General features: G+C 31.0%; 3 protein-coding genes across 3 annotated transcripts; 2 read left to right on the top strand and 1 right to left on the bottom strand.

Annotated features, from left to right (window-relative positions):
* Positions 1-313: 313 nt before the first annotated feature.
* Positions 314-1,638, top strand: LOC124834309 (protein ECERIFERUM 26-like). Its single transcript, XM_047308973.2, has 2 exons — positions 314-799; positions 957-1,638. The coding sequence occupies exons 1-2, from the start codon at positions 314-316 to the stop codon at positions 1,581-1,583; spliced, it is 1,113 nt and encodes a 370-aa protein (XP_047164929.1). The 3' UTR covers positions 1,584-1,638.
* A 1,690-nt stretch (positions 1,639-3,328) lies between these two features.
* G3PP4 (Major facilitator superfamily protein) lies at positions 3,329-5,662 on the bottom strand. Its single transcript, XM_047308985.2, is given in 3 exon segments — positions 3,329-3,366; positions 3,949-4,473; positions 4,616-5,662. Coding segments are annotated over 3 exon segments (1,494 nt in total). The 5' UTR covers positions 5,547-5,662.
* Positions 5,663-14,763: 9,101 nt separating this feature from the next.
* On the top strand, positions 14,764-17,200 carry LOC124834313 (bax inhibitor 1-like). The gene is made up of 6 exons (XM_047308978.2): positions 14,764-15,003; positions 15,117-15,260; positions 15,342-15,433; positions 16,367-16,553; positions 16,655-16,810; positions 16,916-17,200. Exons 1-6 carry the CDS (start codon positions 14,896-14,898, stop codon positions 16,964-16,966), a joined length of 738 nt encoding a protein of 245 aa, XP_047164934.1. The 5' UTR covers positions 14,764-14,895; the 3' UTR covers positions 16,967-17,200.
* The last annotated feature ends 8,818 nt before the right edge of the window (positions 17,201-26,018 follow it).

Raw genomic sequence — 26,018 nt, 5'->3', positions numbered from 1 at the left:
GGATGATTAATTGTTAATAAAATTAAAAGGAGGAAGTTGATTTAATCTTTTTTTTTATCATTGTATTGAATGGATAGATTTGTTAATAAATATATATAATAAAAATGGGATAAATAGATTATTTTGTCAAGTATTACACTACTCACAACCATCAATTTCTTTTCAAAGTAAAAACAAGTAATTTTATTGATAGTAATATAAAAAATAAAAGTAAAAGAAAATTAGAACATACTTGAAAATAGAATTCCTCAAGCTAACCAAAGTTTTTCCCAATAAATATGGCCAGAATGAACACTGATTTGTTCAAGAAACAATGGCTGTGTGTGATGCCAGCGAAAAGCTCCCAAAGCTGCAGATTGAAGCCGTGCTGAGTGTACGACCGGTGAAGGTGTCAGAACCACGACGAGTTCGCCAGGTTTTGATGAGTGACACTGACTCAATTATGAAGAAAAAGGGCATTCATGGTTGCTACCAAATCGTTCTCTACTACGAGTCGTTGAACGAGGAAGAGGGTGATAAGTTTTTGGCTGGTTGGATTGTAGAGTCATTAGGCAGTGCCCTGGTGGAACACCCACTTCTTTCTGGGAGGCTCAAAAGGAAGGACAGTGATGAGGACGAGGCAGTGTTGGAGATTGTGTCCAATGATTCTGGCATTCGACTCTACGAGGTTCGCTTCCCCATGGTCTTGTCAGAGTTTCTTTCATTGAGAGCTGAAAAGGAGCATCTTGAGGCTGAGCTTGTCTTTTGGAAGGAAATTGGTGAACACAATCCTCAGTTCTCTCCTCTCTTTTACGTCCAGGCAAGTAGAGCATGCTTTGTTTATCATTTAGCCTTAAGCTTTTCGAGATGGATAAGGTCGTATGTATATTAACCATAAGGTTTCATACTGAGTTATATATTAATCATGCATCAAATTGAAGGACTCTTTTGATTTTTGTTTTTGCTTTTTGTTTCAGGTGACCCGGTTTGAATGTGGAGGATACACAGTAGGTATTAGCTGCAGCCTTCTCTTGGCAGATGCGTTGGTGGTAGAGAACTTCCTCAAGACTTGGGCTGACATTCACAGCAGCATGTTACTCCAAAGACAAGAGATTAAAGCACCCATATTTCATCACTCTCTTCTCGTAAAAAACGACGAGCCTCTCCATGCTGATGTGATCAACCGCACCAGATGCAGAAAGGCACAGAGCATGGCATTCAAGTTCATTGGCAAAGACTTAAATTTGAACCAGGAATTTTGGAGGGAAGTTGCCATGCTGTGCGTTGAGGAAGCAGAGAAAAAGCTTGACAAGAGGGTGTGGACAGAATTTAGTTTGTTTGTGAAAGAATCGTGTGAGGTGATCAAGGTAGAGGGTCACTCAAAGAGTGGATACTGTAAGAAAGTGTTGGACCAAAGCCTAAAGAATGAAATCAGTGGTGGCACGTGGAATGATTTTGGAGAGTTCGTAATGTTTCATGAAGGAAACAAGCCTGTCCTTGTTTCTCGTTGGATTGGATCAATTGCTGCTGATGATGGGAACGTTGTAGTAATTCCATATCTGGAGGAAAAGGCCTCTGCTGTGATCATTGTTTCTCTCCCTTGAAGTTCTTGAAATTATTTAAGGAGTCTCACTGTTAGTCATATTTTCAAGGATTGTGATAGCAAAATATAATACTCTTCAATAAGAATTTGAATGAGATTCAAATATGAAAAGAGTCAAACTTCAATCTATCAAAGGAGATTTTGAGAATAAAAGAAAAAAAATCAAAGATATCACTTGCAGTAGTTATATATGACTGGAGATAAAAAAAGGCTTTTATTAACATAGATTCATTTGCCTTAGAAGTTAAATTAGGCAATGGAGAGTATGTTGAAGTAGAAAATAAATGATATATTGGAGTTATTTTGAAAATATACCTAAGAAAAGTTAATTAAAAATATTTATATTTTAAAAAATATGCCTAACAGTAATTTTGATATTATAAACAACCTATTAACATTCGTTAATTTAAAATTAGAACTGCATCTTGATGTAAAGGAAAGAAGGGGTGCTTTTTTGCAGCCCTTGTTGTTCTATCAAATCATAGGATTATGTTTATGCATGTTTGAACTTTGGTAAAGGACTTATCCATCTGTCACTTTCACATTAACGATGTTAATGGCGTTGGCTGTCTACCTTTGTTTGGTGTCGATCCACTATACAACGTTAAGGTAGGTATCATTTTTCTTTTGGACCCCTGTTTCTTTTGCAAGCCTTTAAAATTTCAACATAAGATGAGTTCTAATTATGAGTTTAAATGGTTAAATGTCTGCTTAAATTTATTTATTTTATTGAATAAACAGGTTTAAGTATTTAGCTGTAATGCATCGGAAGTGATTTCAGTTTTAGAATTGTCACTTCAGAAAAGACTTAAAACTACCTTAAGCATTGATTTTGATCCTCTGCATTCATCAGTGCTTAATAAACCCTATTGTAAGATGAAACAAAAACCTTAGTTTTGTTTCAGTCTCTAAACATCCCAACGGTAAAGCCACTTGTTTTTCCTTTGGTCTAAATCTACACTTGTTTCTTACAGAGTCCTCGTATATCAGATGAAGCCATTTCTTCAGAAACAGGAAAATGAAGAGCACGGTCGAAATATGTTTATGAGTTAAAATGTACATCATGACTTCATGAATAAAGAAAACACAGACATTGATACAATTCAATTATAACGAAGGCTGAGGAGGGAGGAAAATCATAACGAAGGCGAGAGAAATTATGGTTTACCTGCTACTCATACACAAAGTAGAGTTCACAACCAAAAGTAACATAGGAATCATACTATATACCGAGATTTATTCATCTATTTATTTTCATACACGAGCCGAAATGACTAACATCTTGTGATAACAAAATTTGAGATGCTGGAGGGGGATTTGGGTTGTGAACAAGATAGAAGAAACTTGGCTCTATATCCTAATCTACTGCTGACAAAATTGAAAGTGGTGGCTCCTTGAATCAGTGTCACACAAGGATTAAGGTAATAAATGACACTTTGGAATGTCTAGTGTCAAGATGACTCAGTACAAGCAGTCAGTCTCCGCAATTATCCCTTCATACATCCAATTCACGATGCAAAGGAATCAAGATCCTCTGAAACCTTCCACAGTATAGACAAAAAATTGATCGGAAGGCTGAATGAATGGACTTTAAGTCTATTAGATGATTTAATCGTCTGTAAAATGAACAGTGAAGTGGGTGCTGCAGGCTAGAGACGATGTCATTAACAAAACTGTACAATTTTCTCACATTACAACACATGTATTGAGCATTAGATTTAATGATTCATGAGGACCTGATCAGTGTCATCTTTCCTACTCCAGAAGCGGTTGAGATGCAGTGGCTGCCAAAGATCAAACAGCATGTCAAAAACATCACAAGGGATGATAACACATCCACACATTCAATATTATGAGTTTGATGTAATTCAAACATGAGAATGCTATTTGTTCATACTCTAGTCAAAGAACACGAACAAACGCCTTAGGACACAACATGTTCCATGCAACATGAATGTGAGTGAGTATATGCATAGAAGATTGGTGCAATTAATACCTACAGCCTATAATCATGAAGAACATAAAAGAATTCCACCAATAAGTCATGATGGGGTGTTTTAACCTCAGTTTTACTTCGGACAAGTTAGACAACCTACTTGACAGAGATTGTCAAACTTAACCCAGATAAAACGAGGTTAAAGAGCTTATGATAGTTTATTTGTGCAATCATCACCTATAATCAACTATCTCAAAGTACGAAAGAGAATTGCAAAACTCAGTCATGATTGGGTTGTTTAACCCCATTTTTGCTTGGGGTATGTTGGACAATCCTTTTATCAAATAGATTTTTCCATGCAAAAGGAACAAGATTGATAAAAGAAAGGCATGGACTGAAACTGATGACATGACTTGGAAGCATTCATTACCTTCAGGATTTTGAGTTCCACTACTTCTCTCTCCAATTTCTGCTATGATCAATCGTGACAAAAGAAGCCCCGCAATAAAAGCACCAACAACTAGCATCATGAAAACTTCAGTCCATCCCCTTGTTGACAGGAACCCAGTGAGAAGAGGACCAACAGCTGCACCAACAGAACCAGTACCATCTATAATGGCAGTCACTGTTGCTAGAGCACGAGAATCACCTCTGAGAGAACTGTGTGTGCCCAAGTCAGCAGAGACAGCAGTGGTGATAAGAGCATAAGGTCCATTTACTAATAATCCAGTCACCATCATAAGACCAATGTTGGCATTTATAGAAACACTTCCATAATGCTGGTATAAAAGCATAGAAGGAATAGCTGCATACATGAAGCTAGCCGCAGTTATAGCACGGGCATTGAGTTTATCAGATATATAGCCAGCAAGGATACCCCCAACAATGCCCCCTACATCGAACAAGGCTGAAAGGTTTCCAGCAGACTTAACAGACATATACTTTCCTCCAATTTCTGCAAAATGAAGATATAAACATTTAATATCCATGCAATTTTGGTTCCATAAACTATTATTTTCAACTTTCATCAATTCACAGAAAATAGTTTGTAACTTAGTTGGGGAGCTACACCATAAAATCTGACTATCAATCGTTACCAGTATGAGTTAAGTAAAACGGCAACCAATACAAGAACGTGTAGGCAACAAGCTTGGCGAAGAAGAGACACAACGCAAAAGGTATTACTCCTGGAATCATGCACGCCTCAACAAGCCCAATGCCCTTTCTATTCACAGACGCGTGTCTGAGAGCGCCATCACCAGTTATATGCACCAGAGCTTCTTTATCATCAGCAACATGAACAGAAGAAGAAGAAGAAGAAGAAGAAGAAGAAGAAGAGAAGCCCACATCCTCTGGGTAAGGAGCCAAGAACAGAAAAACAATGACCCCACCAAACACGATCAAAGCACCAGGCGCAACAAAAGACCAACCCCATCCATAATCCAAAACACTGGCAGCAATAAGAGAGCCACAAATGTTACCAACCGAAGTATGCGCGTTCCAAACTCCCATGATAAGCCCTCTCTTCCTCTTTCCGAACCAGTTACCGATAACGGCTACAACCGAAGGCCAACCCGTGGCTTGAAACATGCCCGCGATCATTTGCATGGAGAGATAGAACCAAAAACAATGGACGTTCCAGAAGTACCCCATTCCGAAAAGCCCGACGAATATGCCGCTACCGATCATTCCAGAAGCTAGGAACAATCGAAGGTCCAGGGTATCTCCCAAGTGGCCCGCCACGTACATCCCAATGGAGTAACACGCGAGAAATGCCACGTCGATCTCTCCCAACTTTGATGGTCCATCGTAGCCGTTGAAGGGTATCCAACCGTCCTTTGGATCCTCGTGTTCCGGGCACAACACGCTCTTCACTATCCCGGTGGGTTTTCTGGAGGCGTGATAGCAGGCGTAGGCAAGGAAGGTGATGAACAGCACCATGTAGCGGTGCGTGTGATAGTTCCATTCTTTGGCTCGTAATAGCAGAATCCCAGGTGGGGTGGCACAAAGGTCGCAATGGCGAGACATGGTTGATGTTGCTGTTGGGATGGAACGGTTGGTTGGTGTCGGAGTGGTGAAAGAGAAGAGCTTTTTGGGGAGGGATAAGAGGGGGAGCGAGAATGGCGGAAGGGAGAGAGAGAGAGAGAGAGAGAGAGAGAGAGAGAGAAAACCGTGGCAATGATTGATGCATTCAGAGACTGCCACGTGGAGTTAGAGAGACCGGTGGTGTAGAACGACTCGGCGGTCACCACCGTTCACTTTGGCTGCTACACCTGGCTTGTGTTACTCTTTTGTAGTAGTAACATCAACATATAATTTTTTTAGGACCTCACCATAATTAATGATTTATAGGACCCCAATCTTCAATCACTGTTTGTTTATAAGATTAAGTATATTAGCATCTAATTAATTACATAGACTTTCAGGAGTATGCAGTTTTGTATAAACTTAAATATAATTTCATTTAATTTAGGTGACTAGCTATCCATATATTTGGAGGATTACTATTAATTTATTTATTTTCTATCATGATTAATATAACCACTAAAAAACAAATTATTCTCATTATCTATCTATAAACTGGATATTATGTTGTAATTATTACTACGTATACTTGGATTATGTAAAATTTAATTAACAAGATTATAATAAGTTTTAATTCATATTATTTCTCATGTTATTATTTTTATTTGGGCATATGAATACTTTTTAAATGTTTTTTTTTCTTGTTTAACTATACAATTTAAAGTTTAAATATCATCTATCATAGTGTATCTAATTAGAATTTATATCTTGTTTATGTTTTTTCTCTGACAAATATTTGGCACCCATTGGAAAATTTTGGTAAGGTTTAATAGGTTCGGAGGTCCCTATATTTGCGGGTTCGTTTCAGTTGGGTCCTCCAATTTTTAAAGTGATCAATTGGGTCCCTAATTTGGTAAATGTGATTCAATAATAGGATCTCCGTTAAATGCAGTTAACGTACGTTAACTTTGTTATGAAGTGGAAGCTGAGGCATCCAGGTGGCAATCTTTTGAGCTGTATAGCTGTATATTGTGGCTGCAAGACAACGTCACAGAGAGAGAAGGGAAGGAAGAGTGGGTGTTGGTGGTTGTCTTCCTCATGGCAACCCTTTCCTCCATCATCTCCCTTTCTTATCTTCCTCCTCTCCGTCGCCACCCTTCTCTTTCACCCTTTCCTCACTCTCTTTCTCTATCATTCTCTCGCACAAAACCTCGTTCTCCCTTTCTGCTTATTGCTTCTTCTGCCCATTCTTCCGATGATTTCACCTCCAAATCCAAGGTACCCTTTTTCCATTCCTTTATTCCCTATAAATATTTCTCTTCTTGCTATTCTTCGCATAGCTTCTCTTGATGTGGCTATTAATTTTCCTCCCCTCTATTGGAGTGTGTATTTGATTACAGAGTTCAATTTTTAAATAATTTCTTTTTAACTTCCTGGCGTGAACTCTTTCACACAAGCCCTTTAGGTGCTGTGAAAAATAATTATAGTGGAAAAAGATCCTTTCTTTTCGATAATCGAGTGTAACCTTTTTACCTCGTGTCATTTCATCCGAGATATCTATATGTATTGCTAAGCTTTTGACGTACACGCTCTAAATTGCTTTGGGATGTTTGGCAAGTAAAATAACGAATTTGACTATCGAGTGTTGTACTTATAGAAATCAGTGCTCACTGAGGCGATACAAGAGATAGAACCGCTGGATGTTAGCCACATCCAGAAAGATGTTCCACCAGCAACAGCGGCTGCCATGAAAAGGATTATATCTGGAATGCTGGGCCTGCTTCCATCTGATCAATTTCACGTTGTCATTGAGGCTTTGTGGGAACCCCTCTCCAAGTTGCTGATTTCTTCAATGACGACTGGGTATGTTCAATTATATATGTTCTGAATAATATAAAAATGTTATAAATCAACCTATACAGCTCAAAAGATTGCCACCTGAATGCCTCAGCTTCCACTTCATAACAAAGTTAACGTACGTTAACTGCATTTAACGGAGATCCTATTATTGAATCACATTTACCAAATTAGGGACCCAATTGATCACTTTAAAAATTGGAGGACCCAACTGAAACGAACCCGCAAATATAGGGACCTCCGAACCTATTAAACCTTTTGGTAATCCATTTACTTGCCACACAAATCAAATAGCTTTCAATCCACTAGTATAAAGCTTTTATCCGACTATATTTCTGACACTAATTTGAAATGCAACAACAACCCTAATCAAACCTTCAATAAAATTTTCTATATAATAAATAGTGAGTCTCCAACACTCATATTGACTCCAACACTTGTTTGATATCTGAGGGCACAATCATGCCTCTATGACTGAAATTATAATGTATTTTCTTTTCAAGTGCACCTCCTATATCCATATGGGTGTAACCACAAGTCATTTTTTATAAGTAAGATGAGTTAGAAAAAAGTTGGTAAAAATTTGACTACACAAGTCGTGATTTTCTTTATTATTAAACTTTACGTATGCAATGTTTATATTTTTTAATATGTTGGTGTTTAACTTTATTCATATAAAATATCTATAAATAAATAAATAAAATTATACTGATACATAAGATAAAATACAATTAAGTAATTTCATATTGACAAGTTAATTTAAAAGAAAAACTATATTAATTCACCTTAGTATATTACAACATATATTTTTTCTTATGATTATATTTTCTTATATTTGAAAGAAAAGGTGTGTCTAACAACATATATAATTGTCTATTATTTTTGTTTTTTTTAGCAGTGAGCATTTCTATTTTTTTTTTCTTGAAGATTTTCTATTGTATCTCGAGAATTGTTGGCCTAGCTTTGTGCCTTGAACACTTTTAGTAAGACAATGTGTTTTAAACACCTTTTAACTTGATTTGACACTTAAAACATTTTTACCCTGACTTTCTATCATGAACATTTTTCTGTCGGCTTCACAAATTAAATGTTTCTAGCTTGATTTCACATCTTAAATGTTTCTACTCAGCTTCATATTTTGAATTCTTAAATGTTCGTAGATCAACTTCACATTTTGAATTTTTTTTAGTTCAAGTTTATAAAGAAGCCTAAAAGCTCTTAACAAACACTAAAAAAGTTGTCTTATAAACAAACTAGAATGAATACTTTTCACCAAACTCATCATGAATACTTTTCACCAAATATTATACTCAACTTTTATATATATTAGAAAAACTTAATAAACCTTAGATTGAATATTAACCATCGTACTTTAATTTATATAAATATTATTATTTCATTCATTATAAATAAACATTAAACAATACACAATAAACTATCACTAAACATTATGTTCATTTCTTTATCTTTGGTGTCGGTGATAAACGTGGCTTTTGTGTTCTTGAATGTGATCACTTTAATGTTGCAACCAAAGTTATAATTGAATATAAATCATTAATAAATATGGTGTTCATAAATATTTGTAGAGGAAGAGGTTTACGACACAATTAGCTAACTATAGGTCTTGTTCTTTTGAGTTGATTTGAGGGACTGGATTTGAGGAGATTTGAAGATAAATTTTTTTATCGTTTATTTGAGTGAATTTGGAGGTAAATGAGAGTGAATTTGGAAATAATTTTTTTTAATTTGTCATGTCAATACAATTCTATGCTAATTCTCACAAATTTTATTTCTAAATTCACTCTCATTTATCTCCAAATTCACTCAAATAAACGACAAAAAAAATTGTCTTCAAATCCTCTCAAATTCACTCCCTCAAATCCACTCAAAAGAACATGCCCTTAGAGATTGATAATATTCTCCTGATTTAGGTTTAGGGTATATATAATGTACTTCACAAAAGCATGCTCTCCTTGTCTTTTAACTCACATGCAACAGCTGAAAATTGATGGAGAAGTTATATACAGTAGATGCAATGAGTGGTTGGGAAATTAATTTTGTATTATTGGTTTCACATGTGCATTGCCTTGTGTTTTTGAAGATTATTTTTCATCACTGTTTAGACGCTTTTGCAGGTTTCACCACATTTCACATTATACATATTTGAAGTGTTCATAATGTTATAGAACTTAATTTTTTTAATTTTTTTTCCAATTTCACGACAAATCAAATGTAGTTTTAATTTTTATATATTTATTTTACTAACTTCATCAATTTAAAACGATACGTTAAAAATTAATAGAACAACGTTGAAAAAAATATCAAAATTTTAAATTTTAATGACATAAAAATAAAATTTATTAATATAAAATTTATTATTTTATTTTAAATAAGAAAAAGTTTAAAAAATACTAAACAACTCTTAAATTTCCATAAGATTAAGATGATCGATTGGTTATTTTAAGAGAAAAATTAAAATACCAATAAATAAAAACTGATCTCTCGTCTTATTATTTATAATTTATTATTTATTATTTTTTAACTTGTTAATAATTAATTTTAACTTAATTATACCGATTTTATTTTCTGTTTTATATTTTTTTTTGTGAGAAACATTATTTTCATTAATGTAAAACCTATTCTATGGAAGGAGTTACTTCTCTGACTCTGAATTAAAAACACTTGTTCCTATATACCACCTGAAAACTAATATAAGAGAATAACTCCTAAATTATCCTAAATTTGAATAGTGAAAGTTAACATTCAAACATCAGAAATTGTGAATACGTTTTATTCATTATTAGAAGAAAAAAAATGAAGAAAATATAGGGATTTTTCTTCCCTTAAAGATGGTCTAATTCACAAAAGCAGACTAGACTGGCAGTTTACAAAAGAAATGCCGACTAATTTATTTTATCGACCTCCTATAATTAATTACACTATATTATACTAAAAATATTGAATTATTTAGATTAAAAACTGAATAGTATCTTTTTACAGTTTAGTTTTAGAAAAATTAAATATACTCAGTTACCTACTCGTTAACTTAAAATTATTTTGTTTCATAATATAATGTTGTTTAGTTTCATTAAAGTTTATTTGATGAAATTTTAGTTTGAGTTGACTCGACTGAATTTAATTTATTTTCAATCCGTGTTGATTTGATTGAATTTGATTGATTTTTGTCGTAGCCAACTCAACTTAATTTCGGTTAAAAAAATTTGATTAAGTTTTGGTCTTGGTTGACTTTATCGAATTCAAAAAAATTTCAATCAAAGCTTACTTGGTTGAATTCAATCAAATTTTGATCAAGAATGACTCTATCGAGTTTTGACGATGGTTATCCCAATTGAATTCAGCCAATTTTTTTTATCGGGGTTGACTCAACCAAATTTTTGTTGGGACTGACTCGACTGAGTTTCGGTTGTGGCTATTTGGACGAAATTCGATCAATTTTTAGTCGTGGTTGAGTTAGACGACTTTCATCAAGATCGACTCAACTGAGTTTAGACTGTGACCAACTCGGTCGTATTAAGCCAAATTTTAGTCGAGACCGACTCTACCAAGTTTTGGTTGTGATCTTCTTATAGTCGAATTCGTCTAATTTTCGGTTGAGGACGACTTAGTCAAATTTTGGTTAGAACTGACTTAAACAAGTTTTGGACGTGGTGGTCCCTGCCGACTTTCTACTTAGGTTATTATGACCAAATTTTAGTGATGACTGACTCAACTAAGTTTTGACCATAGACATTCCAACATAATTCGACAGAAGTTCAACCTAAGGTCGTCCCAACATTTTTGCAGATTGGGCCCGTCTCAACCTTTGGCCCGACTTAGATTGTCCCAACCAATGGCCCAACATAGCTTATCTCAATCTTTGACTTGACCTGACTTGTCTCGAACTTTGACCCATGTTAGCCTATCTCAACCTTCAGTCATGTTTAATTTATCTCAACCTTAGGTCGAGTATGACCCATCTTGACAGTTGATCTCACCTAACCTATCTTAACCTTTGGCATGACCCATATCAAATTTGGGTAAGGTTGATTTTTCTCGATCCTTGATTCAACCCAATATGTCTCAATCTTTAGCCTATTTCGGCTTATCTCAAAGTTGTGTTGTGTGTCAAAGTAGAAAACAAATTTTAACTTAGTTTAGTACATTGCAGTTTGTAAAACAAAAAAATAACTAAACTTATTTGAACTAATTTTCAATTAAGTTCAAGTAAACTAGTTTTTAGTTCAATACAACTTTTAACCGTGAAATTCAATATAATTCATTTTGTTCACCTTTATTTGTGAGTTTAACAATTTTTTTCAAAAATTGTAAAAAGCTTACTTTTATTTAATTAAATTAGTTGAAATAATAAATTTTTAAACATTATTTATTAAAATAAGTAAGATTCACTATATTAAATGAATCTATACAATATTCCTTATCAATCTTTAAAGTAAAAATAAAAATAAAATTTAATAATAACAAAACTTAAATCAAATCAAGCTAAAAAAATTTAATATCACTTAATAATAAATTTATGGTTTTTCTTAGGTCTATCTTCCTTACCCACTTATATAATGTTTGTGGGTCACATCTGATTATTGTTTGGTTTGCTTTGGAAACTTCCTTTACAACAATGATTTTGTTTTCTGTTCAGACCCCTTTTATGCATTTAATTGTAAAAAGTTATTTTCTATTTAATGACATCTTTCTTCTTTTGCATATTTTCTTAGCTATAACAACGAACAAACACGTCACCAGAAGTAGTTAGTACTATTCTACAAAAACAACCTTAATTAAATATTTTGTATGCGTGTGTAAAAGCTGACTTGTCAACTTGTTATTGGCTAAGACGCGTGGAAGAGTGCTGGCTCAACCATGAATTCCAACACACACTACCGATTTTCCTTATCAGCAGACTGCTTTCAATGTTTGGTTTTTCATATGGGAGCAATGTGAAGATACATTTTTCTTTTATTTATATATAAAAGTAATTTTAGAAATTTATAAAAAGTAAACTCGAGTTTAACTATTTTTCTAATTAAAAATTAATAGTTTTTATTAAAAATGAAAATATTACTATTTCTTACATTGATGTGGGTTATCAATAGAAATATATTGTACAGCTATCAAAATATGATACTTTTTCATTACATCATTTGATATGACAATTAATCAAAATTTATGGTCAAAATATCAAGTTTCTTTTTAATTTTCATAAAATCAATTTAAATATTTATAAAAATATTTTTGCTGAATTAAACATATTTTAATTACTATAGTACTCATCATTTTTAAATATACTAAATAACATCTTTAATTGTGAATCGCTACAGAAAATCTTAAATATAAAATTTATTATTTACAAAATCTTATATTAGAGGAGAAATAAGATATTTATCTTAGTGAGCAAGATTCCAAGTATAAAAATTGTATTTTAAACTATTTTTATAAAAAATTATTGTGAAATCTATAAAAGTTTTTAAAAAAGTAATTTATACTAAATATGTTGTTTCGTATTATTCTTTTTATAGATTATATAAGTCAATCTCATAGTTATAACCGTAGAGAACGGTAATAACAAGAAGACTAATAAAGCAAATTGATGGTTAAAAATGAGTTGCATAAGTATCTTCATATGAATCTTTTTGAAATGGAATACCCTAGTAACTTTCTTTACTTTCATCCTTTACCCAAAAATTACTAAAATATCCCCCCTACATATTATTTTGCATTAGAAAATTTATCATTCTATGCAGATATTTGTATTTATATTTATATATTTAAATAAAATATAAATAATAAAAATATTGTTTTGAATACTAGAGAAATCATGCAATATTTTTAAATAACTATGGTTTTATTTTAACAGACAGGATTAAATTAGAGCGATGAAACTTTTGATAAATAATATGAAAAATAATTTCAATGAAAAACACAACTTTGATATATGCTAATTTAACATTATTTGGTCAAATTAAGAATTAGAGCAATTTATTTCCCAACTTTTGTACAAAAATATTTAAAGCAAAAAGAAAATAAAGAATGACTTAATGAAGAAGTTATGGAGTCAATACAAACCGTTTTCGATTTTTTTTATTAAAAATTGCAGACTTAACTTTACACTATAAAGATAAATGCTAACACCTTGCTATTAAGTCAACTAATGCATTTTTTAATAAATATAAATAAGATTTATAGTAAAAGCTGCTTGTAAGAATTTAGGAAAAACATTATTTTAATATATACGTCATATATGTTATCTTAAATTTTAAAACTTTATGTGTGAGTTATATCAAAATAACATTTTTATTTAATTTTCATGTAAATATAAAGTAACGATCAGAATAAATTATAAGTATATTATAAGAAAGTAAAAAGTGCTCACACATAAGGTTAAGAATAATATGTGTATTTTATTGATAATTTAAAATGTAAGTATTTTAATAAAATAAGCGGAGATTACTTTTGTACGGATATTATTATCTGCACTTACTATTATAAAAAGAATTTATCAAATTCAATCAGGTTTTGGTATAGAATAAAATAATAAAAAAAATCAATTGATCTATTTTCTTACACCTTTATAAATTTTTTTGTTTACTCCTTGTATAGTTTTATCAAAGTTCAAGAGCTATAATCTGCACACTTAAGAACTAAATAATATGCAAATCTGATCAAAAGATGAACCGAAGAGCCTTTCTTCTTTTATTAACATTACCTTACCCGTTTAATATTCTATAGAACGATGGCATAACATATTTAATCAATTAAATTACTTTATCTACCAAAAAAAATATTAAATTACTTTTCGACAACTGACTTTCTATCTACTATAAATGTTTATAGAATTAAATTATTTTATAGTATTATAAATAATTACCTCCTGGGTTATTCGTTTGTATAAATTTCATTTTATCGAAACTTTATTTTATTAAATTGAAGTGACTTATATTTAAAGCAGTTATTAATTTTATTATATGTACATTTAATATAGATGTTCTTCTACTAAGGGAAAGTTCTAGTTATGATTACTCTTATTCCATACATTAATATGTATTTATATCAATAGTAATATTCTATTCAAAAAAGTAAATTAATCATATATAATACAAAAAGAGGCTCGATTTTTTTATATATTTATTTACCTATATCCTTTCTATTCTTGAATGCTGGTGTACGAAGCATGGATTTTTACCTATAAAGTTATTATTATATTTACCTATATGTAATTATGAAAATACAAAATAATATTACAAATATTACTTTTAAAAGAAGTCATTACATAACGCGTGTGATTAGATAAGGAACGACGCGCCCTGATGGATGGTGTGGTTCTTTCTGGATAGAACTAGAATTTTGGTAGAAGCCGAACCCTAATAAAGAATTAAAAAAAAAAAAAACGCGCCCTATATATAACCGTGAGCCATTTCGTGCCGAATCAATTGTGCTTGTTTTTGTGTTTGTATTGAGCGAACGATAAGATTCCTTGTTTTCAATGGAGGCTTTCTTCAATTCCCAATCGTCTTCGAGAAGCCGCTGGAGTTACGATACTCTCAAGAATTTCCGCGAGATCTCTCCGGTCGTTCAGAATCACATCAAACGAGTAATTACTAATTAAGTCTCCCCTCGGATTGGAAATTGATTTTGGGTGTGGAAACGGTTAGTCTCATATTGTATGTGTATTCTGAATCAATTTGATTGTTTGATTGATTTCAGGTTTATTTTACGTTATGTTGCGCTGTTGTGGCTGCTGCTGTCGGAGCCTTTCTTCATGTATTGTGGAACATTGGGGGTTTTCTCACTACGTTGGGGTCTATTGGAACCATGGTTTGGTTGCTATCGACACCCCCTTTTGAAGAGGTTTGAATGCGATTCTACCTGATTTCTGCTCCGTAAATCTTATGTGACGTTGTTCTCACTCATTGTTCTGTGTTTTTTCAGCAAAAGAGGTTGTCTCTGTTGATGGCTTCTGCCCTGTTTCAGGGCGCTTCCATTGGACCTCTGATTGATCTGGCGATAGCCATTGATCCTAGGTATGACCTGTTGTTACTTTTTTGGACACTTTTAATTAATTACTATTGTTAGAGTCATTGATGCTAAAAATGATTCTTTTGAACGTTTTGGCTGTGCCCTTCGCTTATTAGTGGAGCTTATTTGGACCCATAGTGACTGCATATGATTTTAATTCGTGGTATATAGTTTAATAAGTCACGTTTTTTCTTTATCATGATGGTCCTGTCAAACTCCTTAGTCCTTTCCCCTTACTTGTTCAGAGAGAGAGAGATGCTAAGCGTACTCTCTCATTTTTTTTTTCTTCTTATTCTGGTTAATGTGCTTTAGATCATATTCTCCAACAATGTTGTTATCCATATCTGTCTGTAATAAATTAATAGCATGTTTTAAAGTTTACTGTAATTGGTGGAGTCTTCTGATGAGTATCATTGTCTGCCAGGGTTGATTATGTGATTAATAGAATATCATTACTGTATGCAAATACTGTTCTGTCATACATACAACCCCAAAATGTTCTTTTTGCCCAATAGTTTGTATGAGGAGTGTTAGCAATACAATAATAATAATAATAATAATACTGTTCTTAGTTAAAATTTATGTGAGGACCACTGGTTTAGGAATGAGACGTAATACTTGTTCAGTTCTGCACCCAACCACACAGGATCTGTGTTAAACAAGAAGCTACTGAGAGTTGCTTCTTTATTCTTTGCTCAATCGATGTGAATTACTGGCTTTACCTTGGTTGGTTATGTGTAAGAAAACACACGAGGAGAAATAGGTTTGAAAGAGTGTGTTGCAACATGCAAGCGTTTTGTCTTGTGATACCATTCTCTACCTTACCCTCTCACTTTAACCTTTTTCTTAAGTTAATGTTATGTGATAAATGTGCAGTTGCTTATGTGTCTAGTTTATAGTTTTGGATGCTGGTTTGACATTGTTGTTCCATTCTCCAGCCTTATCTTTAGTGCTTTCGTGGCGACTTCCTTGGCATTTGGCTCTTTCTCTGCGGCAGCTTTAGTTGCAAGGCGTAGGGAGTATATCTACCTTGGTGGTTTGCTTTCTTCTGGGCTGTCCATCCTTATGTGGTTGCACTTTGCTTCCTCTATCTTCGGGAGCTCAATAGCGCTCTTTAAGTTTGAGGTAACTATCAATTTAATAGTATGACAGATACATAGAAAAATCCTTCTATATTTTCTCGTGTTCTGTATTATATCCGGTGTACTAATTTGCATTTTTTGCAGTTGTACTTTGGGCTTTTGGTATTTGTAGGCTACGTCATAGTAGATACCCAAGAAATTATTGAGATGGCTCACTTTGGTGACCTGGATTATGTGAAGCATGCATTGACACTGTTCACTGATTTGGCTGCAATCTTTGTGCGAATTCTTATTATAATGGTGAGTTGGACTGGTGAATGGTTTTCTAATATTCTATTGGTTTTCTTTTTCTGTTCCCTACCTTTGAATTGGTGTTGAAACAAGGTTTCCGTTATCCTTTCACAGTTGAAGAATTCAGGCGAGAGAAACGAGAGGAAGAAGAAAAGGAGAGATTAAGTGACTGACTGACTGGGCTTGGACAACTCTACACTGTCTTAGATCATGGAGAAACAAAGAAAACATAGTTGTTTGTATAGCTTTTGTTGTTACCCATGTGTAGTTAGTTAGCTAGCCATGGGTTTACTTCAATGGTAAATAAAATGTCAGGATAACTTTTAAACATCTTAATTTGTATCACTAATAAGCATAATATATCGTGTAATATGATATCACTTTTTGTTTAAGCAATAAGCACTATGCTGGGTTTCGAAAAACCTTAGGTCAATTAGATTTTACGGTTTAGTTTAACACCATGAGGGAAAGTGTTATCTCATATTGATTTGAGAATGAGATCATCGTCATATTTTGAAGCATTAAGGATGTACTGTTACTCTCGCAGACTAGATTTGATCGTCAGGTAGACAAAACAAAAAAACATTGAGGTTGATCAGCGTTCTGATGGAGTAAAACATAATATTTATGTGGTTTTGTTTGAGCATCTAATGAAGAGTGAAAGGAGGTGAAATGGCATAAACCAACTGTAGTTTGAGAGTGGAAATTGGATGTTATGCCACAAGTTATTTTATTTCATAATATTTTGAATAAAGTACTGATCCAGTGCCATTTTATCTATACAGATTATGCTGATAATTTATAAGTAAAAAGGGGTGGGAGTAATCGAGGCAACATCATAAACTTGCACGTCCTTAAGTTTAAAAATTGGTCATCGATACGGTTGTGGCAAGGATATTGATTGAAAGAATTAAAATCTAATTTTTAAAAGAAAGCATAATATTTATTTCAGATTTAATATGATTCTAGTCCTTAAACGCTTTTAAATTATACTTCTAGGTCCTAAGTTTTTCTAAATTTTAGTTTTAGTCCGTAAATGAAAAGTTGGTCGATTTCTTTTTAAGCTTTTAAATTGACATTTTTAAGTCTTTTATAATCAATTTGTTTTTTGGATAAATTATTTTTCATCTTTTAATACAATTGATTGTACTTTTTATTCCCCAATTAAATTTTGATTAATTTGTTTACTTTTTATTCTCGTTGTTTTATTCTCCCTAATCAGATACTAATTTTATGTATGTTGTGTGAAAGCTACATCAACCTACTGATATCATAACTATATAAGTAAAACTGATTTTTCAGTAAAACTGATTTTTCTGAAAAGATGATAAACTAAAATATAATTTATTCAAAAATCATATGCAGATAAATTATTGCCATGACAGCTAATTTGATGGTGCCATCACCACTTAATAGTTACATTTGAAACTGGGACAAGTTGTTAACGAAGAAAAGTGTATCAACCAAATTAATTAATTCTTTGTTTAAAGAATAAAAAGTAGAATTTGAAAAAATAGAAACTAAAAACCTATTAATATTTTCTTAATTTTGATTCTAAAACAGAATAATTTGTTACTTTAAACTAATTTTGAAGACATTCCATTAAAAAAAACCCTTTAAATAAATTGTGGTTAGAAACTAATTTAAATGTTTTTTTTTTCAATATAAACATTTAAATTATTCAAAAAATATATAAACAAACTTACATCTTATCAATTGTTTTAATGACAATGTATGAGAATCTTGTTAAAGGCTAATTATACAAAGTTTGATCGTGAGGTTTTATGATTTAACTTTTATAATTTGCTTGGTATGGATGAGAGAAAAAAAATGATAATAAAGAAGATAATTAAAAATAGATAAGAAATAACAGAATACATATAATTGGGACATTGTCTTTCAAACTGAGACTCCAATTTTAACTTTGACTTCCCATACTACATAACTTCAACTTTATGTAATCCTAATTGAGCTCCAACTTCTCTTTGATTCCATTGTCTAACACTTCGAGACGCTGCTATTGCCATGTATCATGTAGATAGTTCACATAATTTATCAGCATTCTGATGACTTGTATCAGCTTGCTAATTCCTTATGCAGCTTCTTAACCCCATTTTATCATGATTTAGTGGAAGTATATACACCTGTTTGAAATTTGAAGAGGCTACCTTATGATTTTAAGTTAAGGGTTTTGACACTAATAAATGACACTCTTTGGAGAAAACTTGATAATTTTTTTTTTTGTGATGGTATAGAAGTTTCAAAAGAAACGCTAGTGTTGTTGGGGATTATAGTGAAATTCGGGTTTATAAGAGATTCAAATCAAAGCCTTCGGAAATTTCATGTTGGAGACATGAAGACCGATACAAGATTCTTGCTTTTATTATTGTTAGACAACTGAATCCTAGAGGCAGTAACTATATTTTGCTTAATAACGGGGATTTGAACCTTCTGTATGGCATAGAAAACAAATTTAAAATCAATAAAAAATTGTTGAGAAATCTTTATATTCCAAATTAAATAAGTAAAAATCAGAAAGTTAAGCACTAGACAAGAAGACTTATAAATTTATTGTTTTAAGGTTTTAGATTGGAAATATTATTTATATTTCATTGATTTGTATTTTCTTTCTAGTGATTTTTTTTCAAAATATTCATAAGTGGTATTAGAGTATGATTCATTTTGGTGATCGATTCAAATAAATTTATTTATAGTAAGTTTTTCAAATTTTAGATTGAAATTAGTGTCAATCTTTTATATTTATATTTAATTAAATGTGATATAATATATATGATTTTGTCTTGTCAAAGATCACATAAATTAAGAGTGAATGATTTGTAGATTTTTCATATTCATGTGCAAAGTACTTAAACACAATAAGATTCAAACTTGGCAGTCTTTTGAGATTATGGGGAAATCTAATCTCATAAGTAATGCTGCTTTGCACAAGATGGGTTATGGGAAAGCTATAAGGACTTGGTTTATAAAGGATGGTGAACCCACTAGTGAACACGAAGAGGGTGTTGTTGATGAACATGAGATGTCAGTGAAGCTAATAAGAGGAAGCCTATTTTCTCCCTTTGAACAATTGATAAAGTGGTCGGGTTTACTAATTCTTAGAGACAACATAATGAGTTTAATGAGAGGGAGTTTGCTAATATTGTTGAACAAATTGAATTTATTCAGAATCAAATCACTACGAGGCTACTTCACATGGGAAAATAGGTTTTTTTTTGTGTATATTGTCTGTCTTTTTACCTTACTTCCTTGTTATATATTTGCTTGTTTGGTGGGGTGTAGTTTCTTATTGTTGGTGTGTTATTACCTTTGTCTAGTTTTTTATTTCTTTATTTGATCTATATGTTGACTTCCTTCCAACCCCTTCTTATAACTATTAATGAACAAGTCTTTTTGATATATTCTTCTCTTGTATTACATTTGATAATGACAAAAGAGAAGAAAAGTTTCTATTTTATGATACTACATCTTTCAGTATCAAACTATTACATAATGAGAATGAGTGGTTGTATAAAAAAAGTTTGTTCGTTCAAAATTATAAAATTATAAGATTTTATGCTTTCAATTTTGTGTCAAATAATTATGATTATGATTTGATTGCTTGTTCAGAGTTGTAATTTTAGGTTTAGTATTTAGTAAATGGTTCTATTGCCTTGATCATGCAAAGATTATGTAAATGAATAATTTTGGATTGCTTTATTAAAGATTAAGTGAGAAAGTTTTAAATATATTTAAAAATAATTTTATTAAATAAAATGCTTTTCAAATTACTAGAAAAGCAAAATTAATTTTTTAATCAATCGAAATCACATTTTAAGTAATTTAATTCACCGGAAAACACTTAAAAGCTTTTACAGACTCTCGTATTTAATCACTTAAACTAACTTTTAAAACACTTTTTCAACGGTTTTAATTATGTGGTGTGATGAGCATTTCAATGAATTAAATTCAATTTTAATGAATTCATCCTATGAACTATATAAAAGAGTTTATTTCAAAGCTTTTTCTAGAAATAAAACTAAATTTTCAAACATACGAGTAAAGCTAGATTTATATTTGTTGGTTGCTTTATAAGATACAAAGCTTCAAGATTACTTGTTAAATATCACATTATCAAATATTTCAAGAAAACTTCGCAATTTCTACATTTAGATAATTGAGTGAGAAGGAGTGGACAATTTCTACTATGATTAGCATCATGAATATTAATAACATTGGCTTGTGGAAATTACACATTTATGTATCCTTTTTATTTAATGTGAAACCATTATCACTTATTCCTCAAGTTATTTGGAAAATTCCAAACTTTGAATTTTGTTTGAAACTCATTGTTTTATGTCTGTGGTCTGACGCATTATTCAACCTTTCGGAATTCAAATTCCGACCACAAAGAACTTTGTCCCTTTTAGCAAAAGCCTGTACGAAAGGCATCTAATTCAAACTAGGATAAACTTGCTTGTGGAAGTTTCCAAAAATGAGTTATCTTGTCCAAAACTTCATTGTCTTTTGTTTTGATATGGGTTCACATGGTTTTGATGTGAAACAATAAAATAAATTAGGATATGGGATTTCACATGGAGACCTTTGAATGGTTCTAATTTGGTATAAATCTTTCTGGATATTTCCCATTCAGCAACTTTGGTTAAACCCTACGACAAAATAACTATGCTCAGTAAAATGTCGAAACCCTTTTTAATATATTAAGCTGTTTTATGATTAAACTACTTTTTATATTGTAATAATATGCGATTGGATAGATTTTTTTTTCCGTTAAGGTTCTGTACATAAATATAATTAATACTCTTTTTAGTTTTAAATTTTGAAGCCATTATATGTTAAACTATAATATAATATACGCATCTTGAATGAATGATTACTTATTGTTTAAATTAAATATGATTCAACAATCTATATATTTATCCAATTTCTATTTTTATTCTAAAATGAGATCATTAGCTTTAAGAATTAAAAAAAAAGTAATTCTGTTGAATTTATATTGTTTTATATTTGTATAATATTTAGTATTTAGCATTTGATAAGGATATTGTTTTAAAGTGTTGAGATTCATTGAAAGTTCTGATTGCGTTTCAAAAATCACTTATAATTGCCATCAACAAGATTTCAGTTTTTTGAACTGTTATTGAATAGAAAATCTATTATTGAGTCTATTCAATGATTAATCTCTATTGAAACCTTGAATAATATTTTTTATGAGACCGCCTTTCCACTCACATTTAAATTGTAAATAATATTTCAATTTATTGTTTGTATAAAAATGACAACATGTTGATACTATAATGAATAAATAAATTGTACCAAATTTTTTTTTTATTATTATTATGTACCATTAATATTAATTTAATTATATCTCATTATTATTAAGTTCGAAAACTAAGTTGGTGGAATCTATATTTAACCAATGCCTTCTCCTCCAAAGATATCTCTGAAGAATGTGGGAGAGAACATACAGAAAAAGAGAAATAAGGGAGTGTAATTAGTAAAATGGGTACCAACAATATGACATGAAATAAAAAACCGGCCCGTTTAATAGATTTAATTAAAAAGCAAACTCGAAAACTCGATCTTTGTAAGGCACGTGTCCTTAATTATTAATATCCATAAAAATTCCGACAATTAATTCAAGAATAACAACTCTCATTTAAAATGAAAATAACAATGAAAAAAAAAATCAAATAATCATAGCCTTAGTTGTTTTCAAGCGAGACAATATTATGTACCATAATTCACTACTCGGCTTCATTATTTGATGAGAATAAAAAAAATACTTCCATTATTTGTCCCAAATTTTCCACACGCAGATCCCATGAATTTATATAAACCAATTAAATTAAAATATTCGCACAAAATAAATATATTTATGTCATAAATCGATAATTTTATGATAACTCTTTTAATAGTCATACTTAAGATATGATGTAACTAAATGATGGAAAAAAAAAATATACTGACTATTCTGATCCATGATGAGATAAATCTTGTTATAATTAAAAGGTATTCTCTAATAGGAAGTTTGTAATTTTGTCATGATTTTATTTTTAAAAGATGTTTAAAAAGGTTGAAAGAGGAAAAAATATTTAAACTTTTTCTGATATCAATTCCTAAACCTTTAAAAGAAAAATTAAACTTCTTTTAATCTTAACTATTAAAAGACGTGAAACTCTTGAACGGAAGGAATATTAACAATATATCAAAACTAAAAGAATACGTAAAAAATATAAATTTATAATAAAATATAACAAATATTTAATTTTATCTATCTTCTCCAAAAGGTAATACATGGTTAATTCTAATTTAAAGTAAAATCATATTTAATTTATTATTAGTTCTTTCCCACGTTGGATAAATACATAAAACATTGAGAGTTGGGTAAACAAATGATATGAGTTGTAGAAATTAATGTAATTTTTTAAAACTTATAAAAGGATAGATAAGTAAATAAATAAAAACAATAGTTATTTTTAATTAGTTGTTAGAAGATTAAAACGCTGAGTTTGATCATATGATTGAATGAGACGCTTAGGGTTTAATATGTGTTACTGTGAAAATATGTTTATTATATAATGGAGCAGGTAAAGTAATTCTTTATGTGGTGAAAATCCATTGCTTAACCCCTAAGCATCCAGTGATACAAACTAAGGCAAATAAAAATAAAATAATAATAAATAGTTATAATAGACATACGTCAATTTGTTGTTGATATTGGACAAAATGGAAGTCCGGTTTTAAGGCAAATTGACTTTAATTATATTATTAATCACTTTGAAAGAGTATACATGGTAGCTACCTACTGTCTAAAGAAATGACTAGTCACATTGAAAGATAAGATGCACATTTTTGTGTTTTCCCTTTTCATTTTCTTATGAGAACCACATTTCCTATGCTATACGTAAACTAACAAATACCTTTATCAGATGCTTTATTGTCTTTCTTTATGCACAAATAATGCACCATTGTCTTTCTAACTCAATCTTTTATTACAAAATATTTAATGCGATAATGATGTTTTACAAAAATAAAAAATCTTATAAGTGTTATCACATCTCTTATTGAATTTTTTCTTCTACGATTTCAATACACAATTACGAGTTATTGTCCACAAGAAAAAGAAAGAAAACTTTGTTGTTTAATAGGTAAAAATATTTTTTAATTTCCTTGACTGAAATTCAAACATGCGTGAATAATGCATATAATTTTTCAACCGATTTAGCAAATTCTTCTGTCAACCTTTTAATGGAGGTTTCTTTTTCGGTTAATGTAGAATATGGTATCATATTTTATTCATTGCTTAGCAATAACAAATAATTATCTTGTATTATTAGTTGGGGTGAATTGATTAGGTTGAGTTTAGTATAATTTTTAATCTAATTTAAATCAGTATTTTTTTAGTTGAATTTTAGATTAGATTTGTCTGTATTAAATAGTTTAATTCAATCCAATTTAATTATAATCAAGTTGAATGACTTGATTGATTGAGTGCTTAAGAATTTATTATCAAACTTATATATAAGAGGATTTCTTTTAGGTAATTTTTATTTTTATTTTACTCTTTATAATATAATTGTTAATTATTTTTTCTAAAATTTTAATTATTAACTAGTTTTTTTAAAATAATCACTATTTTGAAATATTTTGTATAAAATTGTCACATATTTATTTTTAATTTGTTTTATTATATTGATAGTTTCTAATGCTAACACTTATATATTTATTACTATTTTCATTATTCTTTTTATATATTAACTTAATCAATTTACATATATTATTAACTTATAATACAATACAAATATTTAAATAGTCTTTATAATTTAAGAAAAATGTACTTAAATGTTTTTTAACTTTTATAACACAACAACTTATGACATAAATTAAAGAATGATTCTTAAAATACTTTGATATCTAAACAATAATTATAAATACATTTTATAACTCAATGTCCAAAAACATGACACAAGAATTAAGCATTTACTTTAATAGCATGCTAGGTATGAAATATTTATTAAAATTATTTCTTATATAGTAAAATTATTAAACATGTGTTAGTTACAAATAAAGTCTCACATCAGATAAAACAAAAAATGAACATGAGTTTATATATACATAAGATACCTCTATTGGTAAGAGATCTTTTGGAGTGATACCAAAAGCAAATTGGTAAAGGCTTTACCCAAAGTGAACAATACCTCGAATTTGACCCAAAGTGGACAATATCTCACTAGTATGGAGATCTATGTGTGTAGTAAACCTTCCTACAACATGAAATATTTATTAAAAATAAGTTAATTCAATCCCTGACAGAGTAATGGCCAAGCTATCGAAGATAAACCTTAATCCTCATTATTCATTCCATCTAATAAAGTCTGAAAGTGCAAAATTGATGTTGAAAGGTCCAGGATAAAGTGACTTAGTAAACATATCTGCCAATTGATGCTTCGAAGGAACATGAGAAAGAACAATGAGCCCATCAAGAACCTTAGCACGAATAAGATGACAATCCACTTCAATATGTTTGGTGCGTTCATGAAAGGATGGATTCTTAGCCAGTTGAATGACAGACTGATTATCACAAAATGTAGGAAAAGGAATTGGAATTTTAAGGCATAAATCATCAGCAACATACTTCAACCATTGCAATTCACAAGCAACAGAGGCTAAAGCTCTATATTCAGCTTCAGTAGAGCTCCTGGACACGGTGGATTGCTTCTTTGATTTCCAAGAGATAAGACAATTCCCATAGAATACACAATAACCAGTGATGGATTTTCTAGAGATGCAACAAGTAGCCCAATCGGAGTCAGAAAAAGCTTGAAGTCTGTGAGGATTGCTGGAAGGATAAAAGAGGCCTAATCCAGGACAACCTTTGAGGTATTTCAAAATCCTGAAAACAGCATTGAAATGAGAGGATCTGGGCTTGGACATGAACTGACTAACTTGCTGAACAGCAAAAGAAATATCAGGTCGTGTGTTTGTTAGATACTGTAGTTTGCCAATTAATCTCCTATAAGAAGTAGGATCTGAAAGAAGATCACCATCATCATCATTTAGCTTATCGGTAGGATTTGAAGGAGAAGGTGCTGGTTTACATCCAGTGAGACCAAATTCAGCTAAAATTTCTAAGCAATATTTTCGTTGATTCAAGACAAGACCCTGTTGTGATCTAGCAACTTCAAAACCAAGGAAA

The sequence above is a fragment of the Vigna umbellata genome, chromosome 1 (genome assembly GCF_029865625.1).
Source record: "Vigna umbellata cultivar VRB3 chromosome 1, Vumbellata_1.0, whole genome shotgun sequence".
NCBI lineage: Eukaryota > Viridiplantae > Streptophyta > Magnoliopsida > Fabales > Fabaceae > Vigna > Vigna umbellata.
Note: the sequence above shows the minus strand (reverse complement) of the source record. Positions and strands in the feature narration are given on the sequence as shown.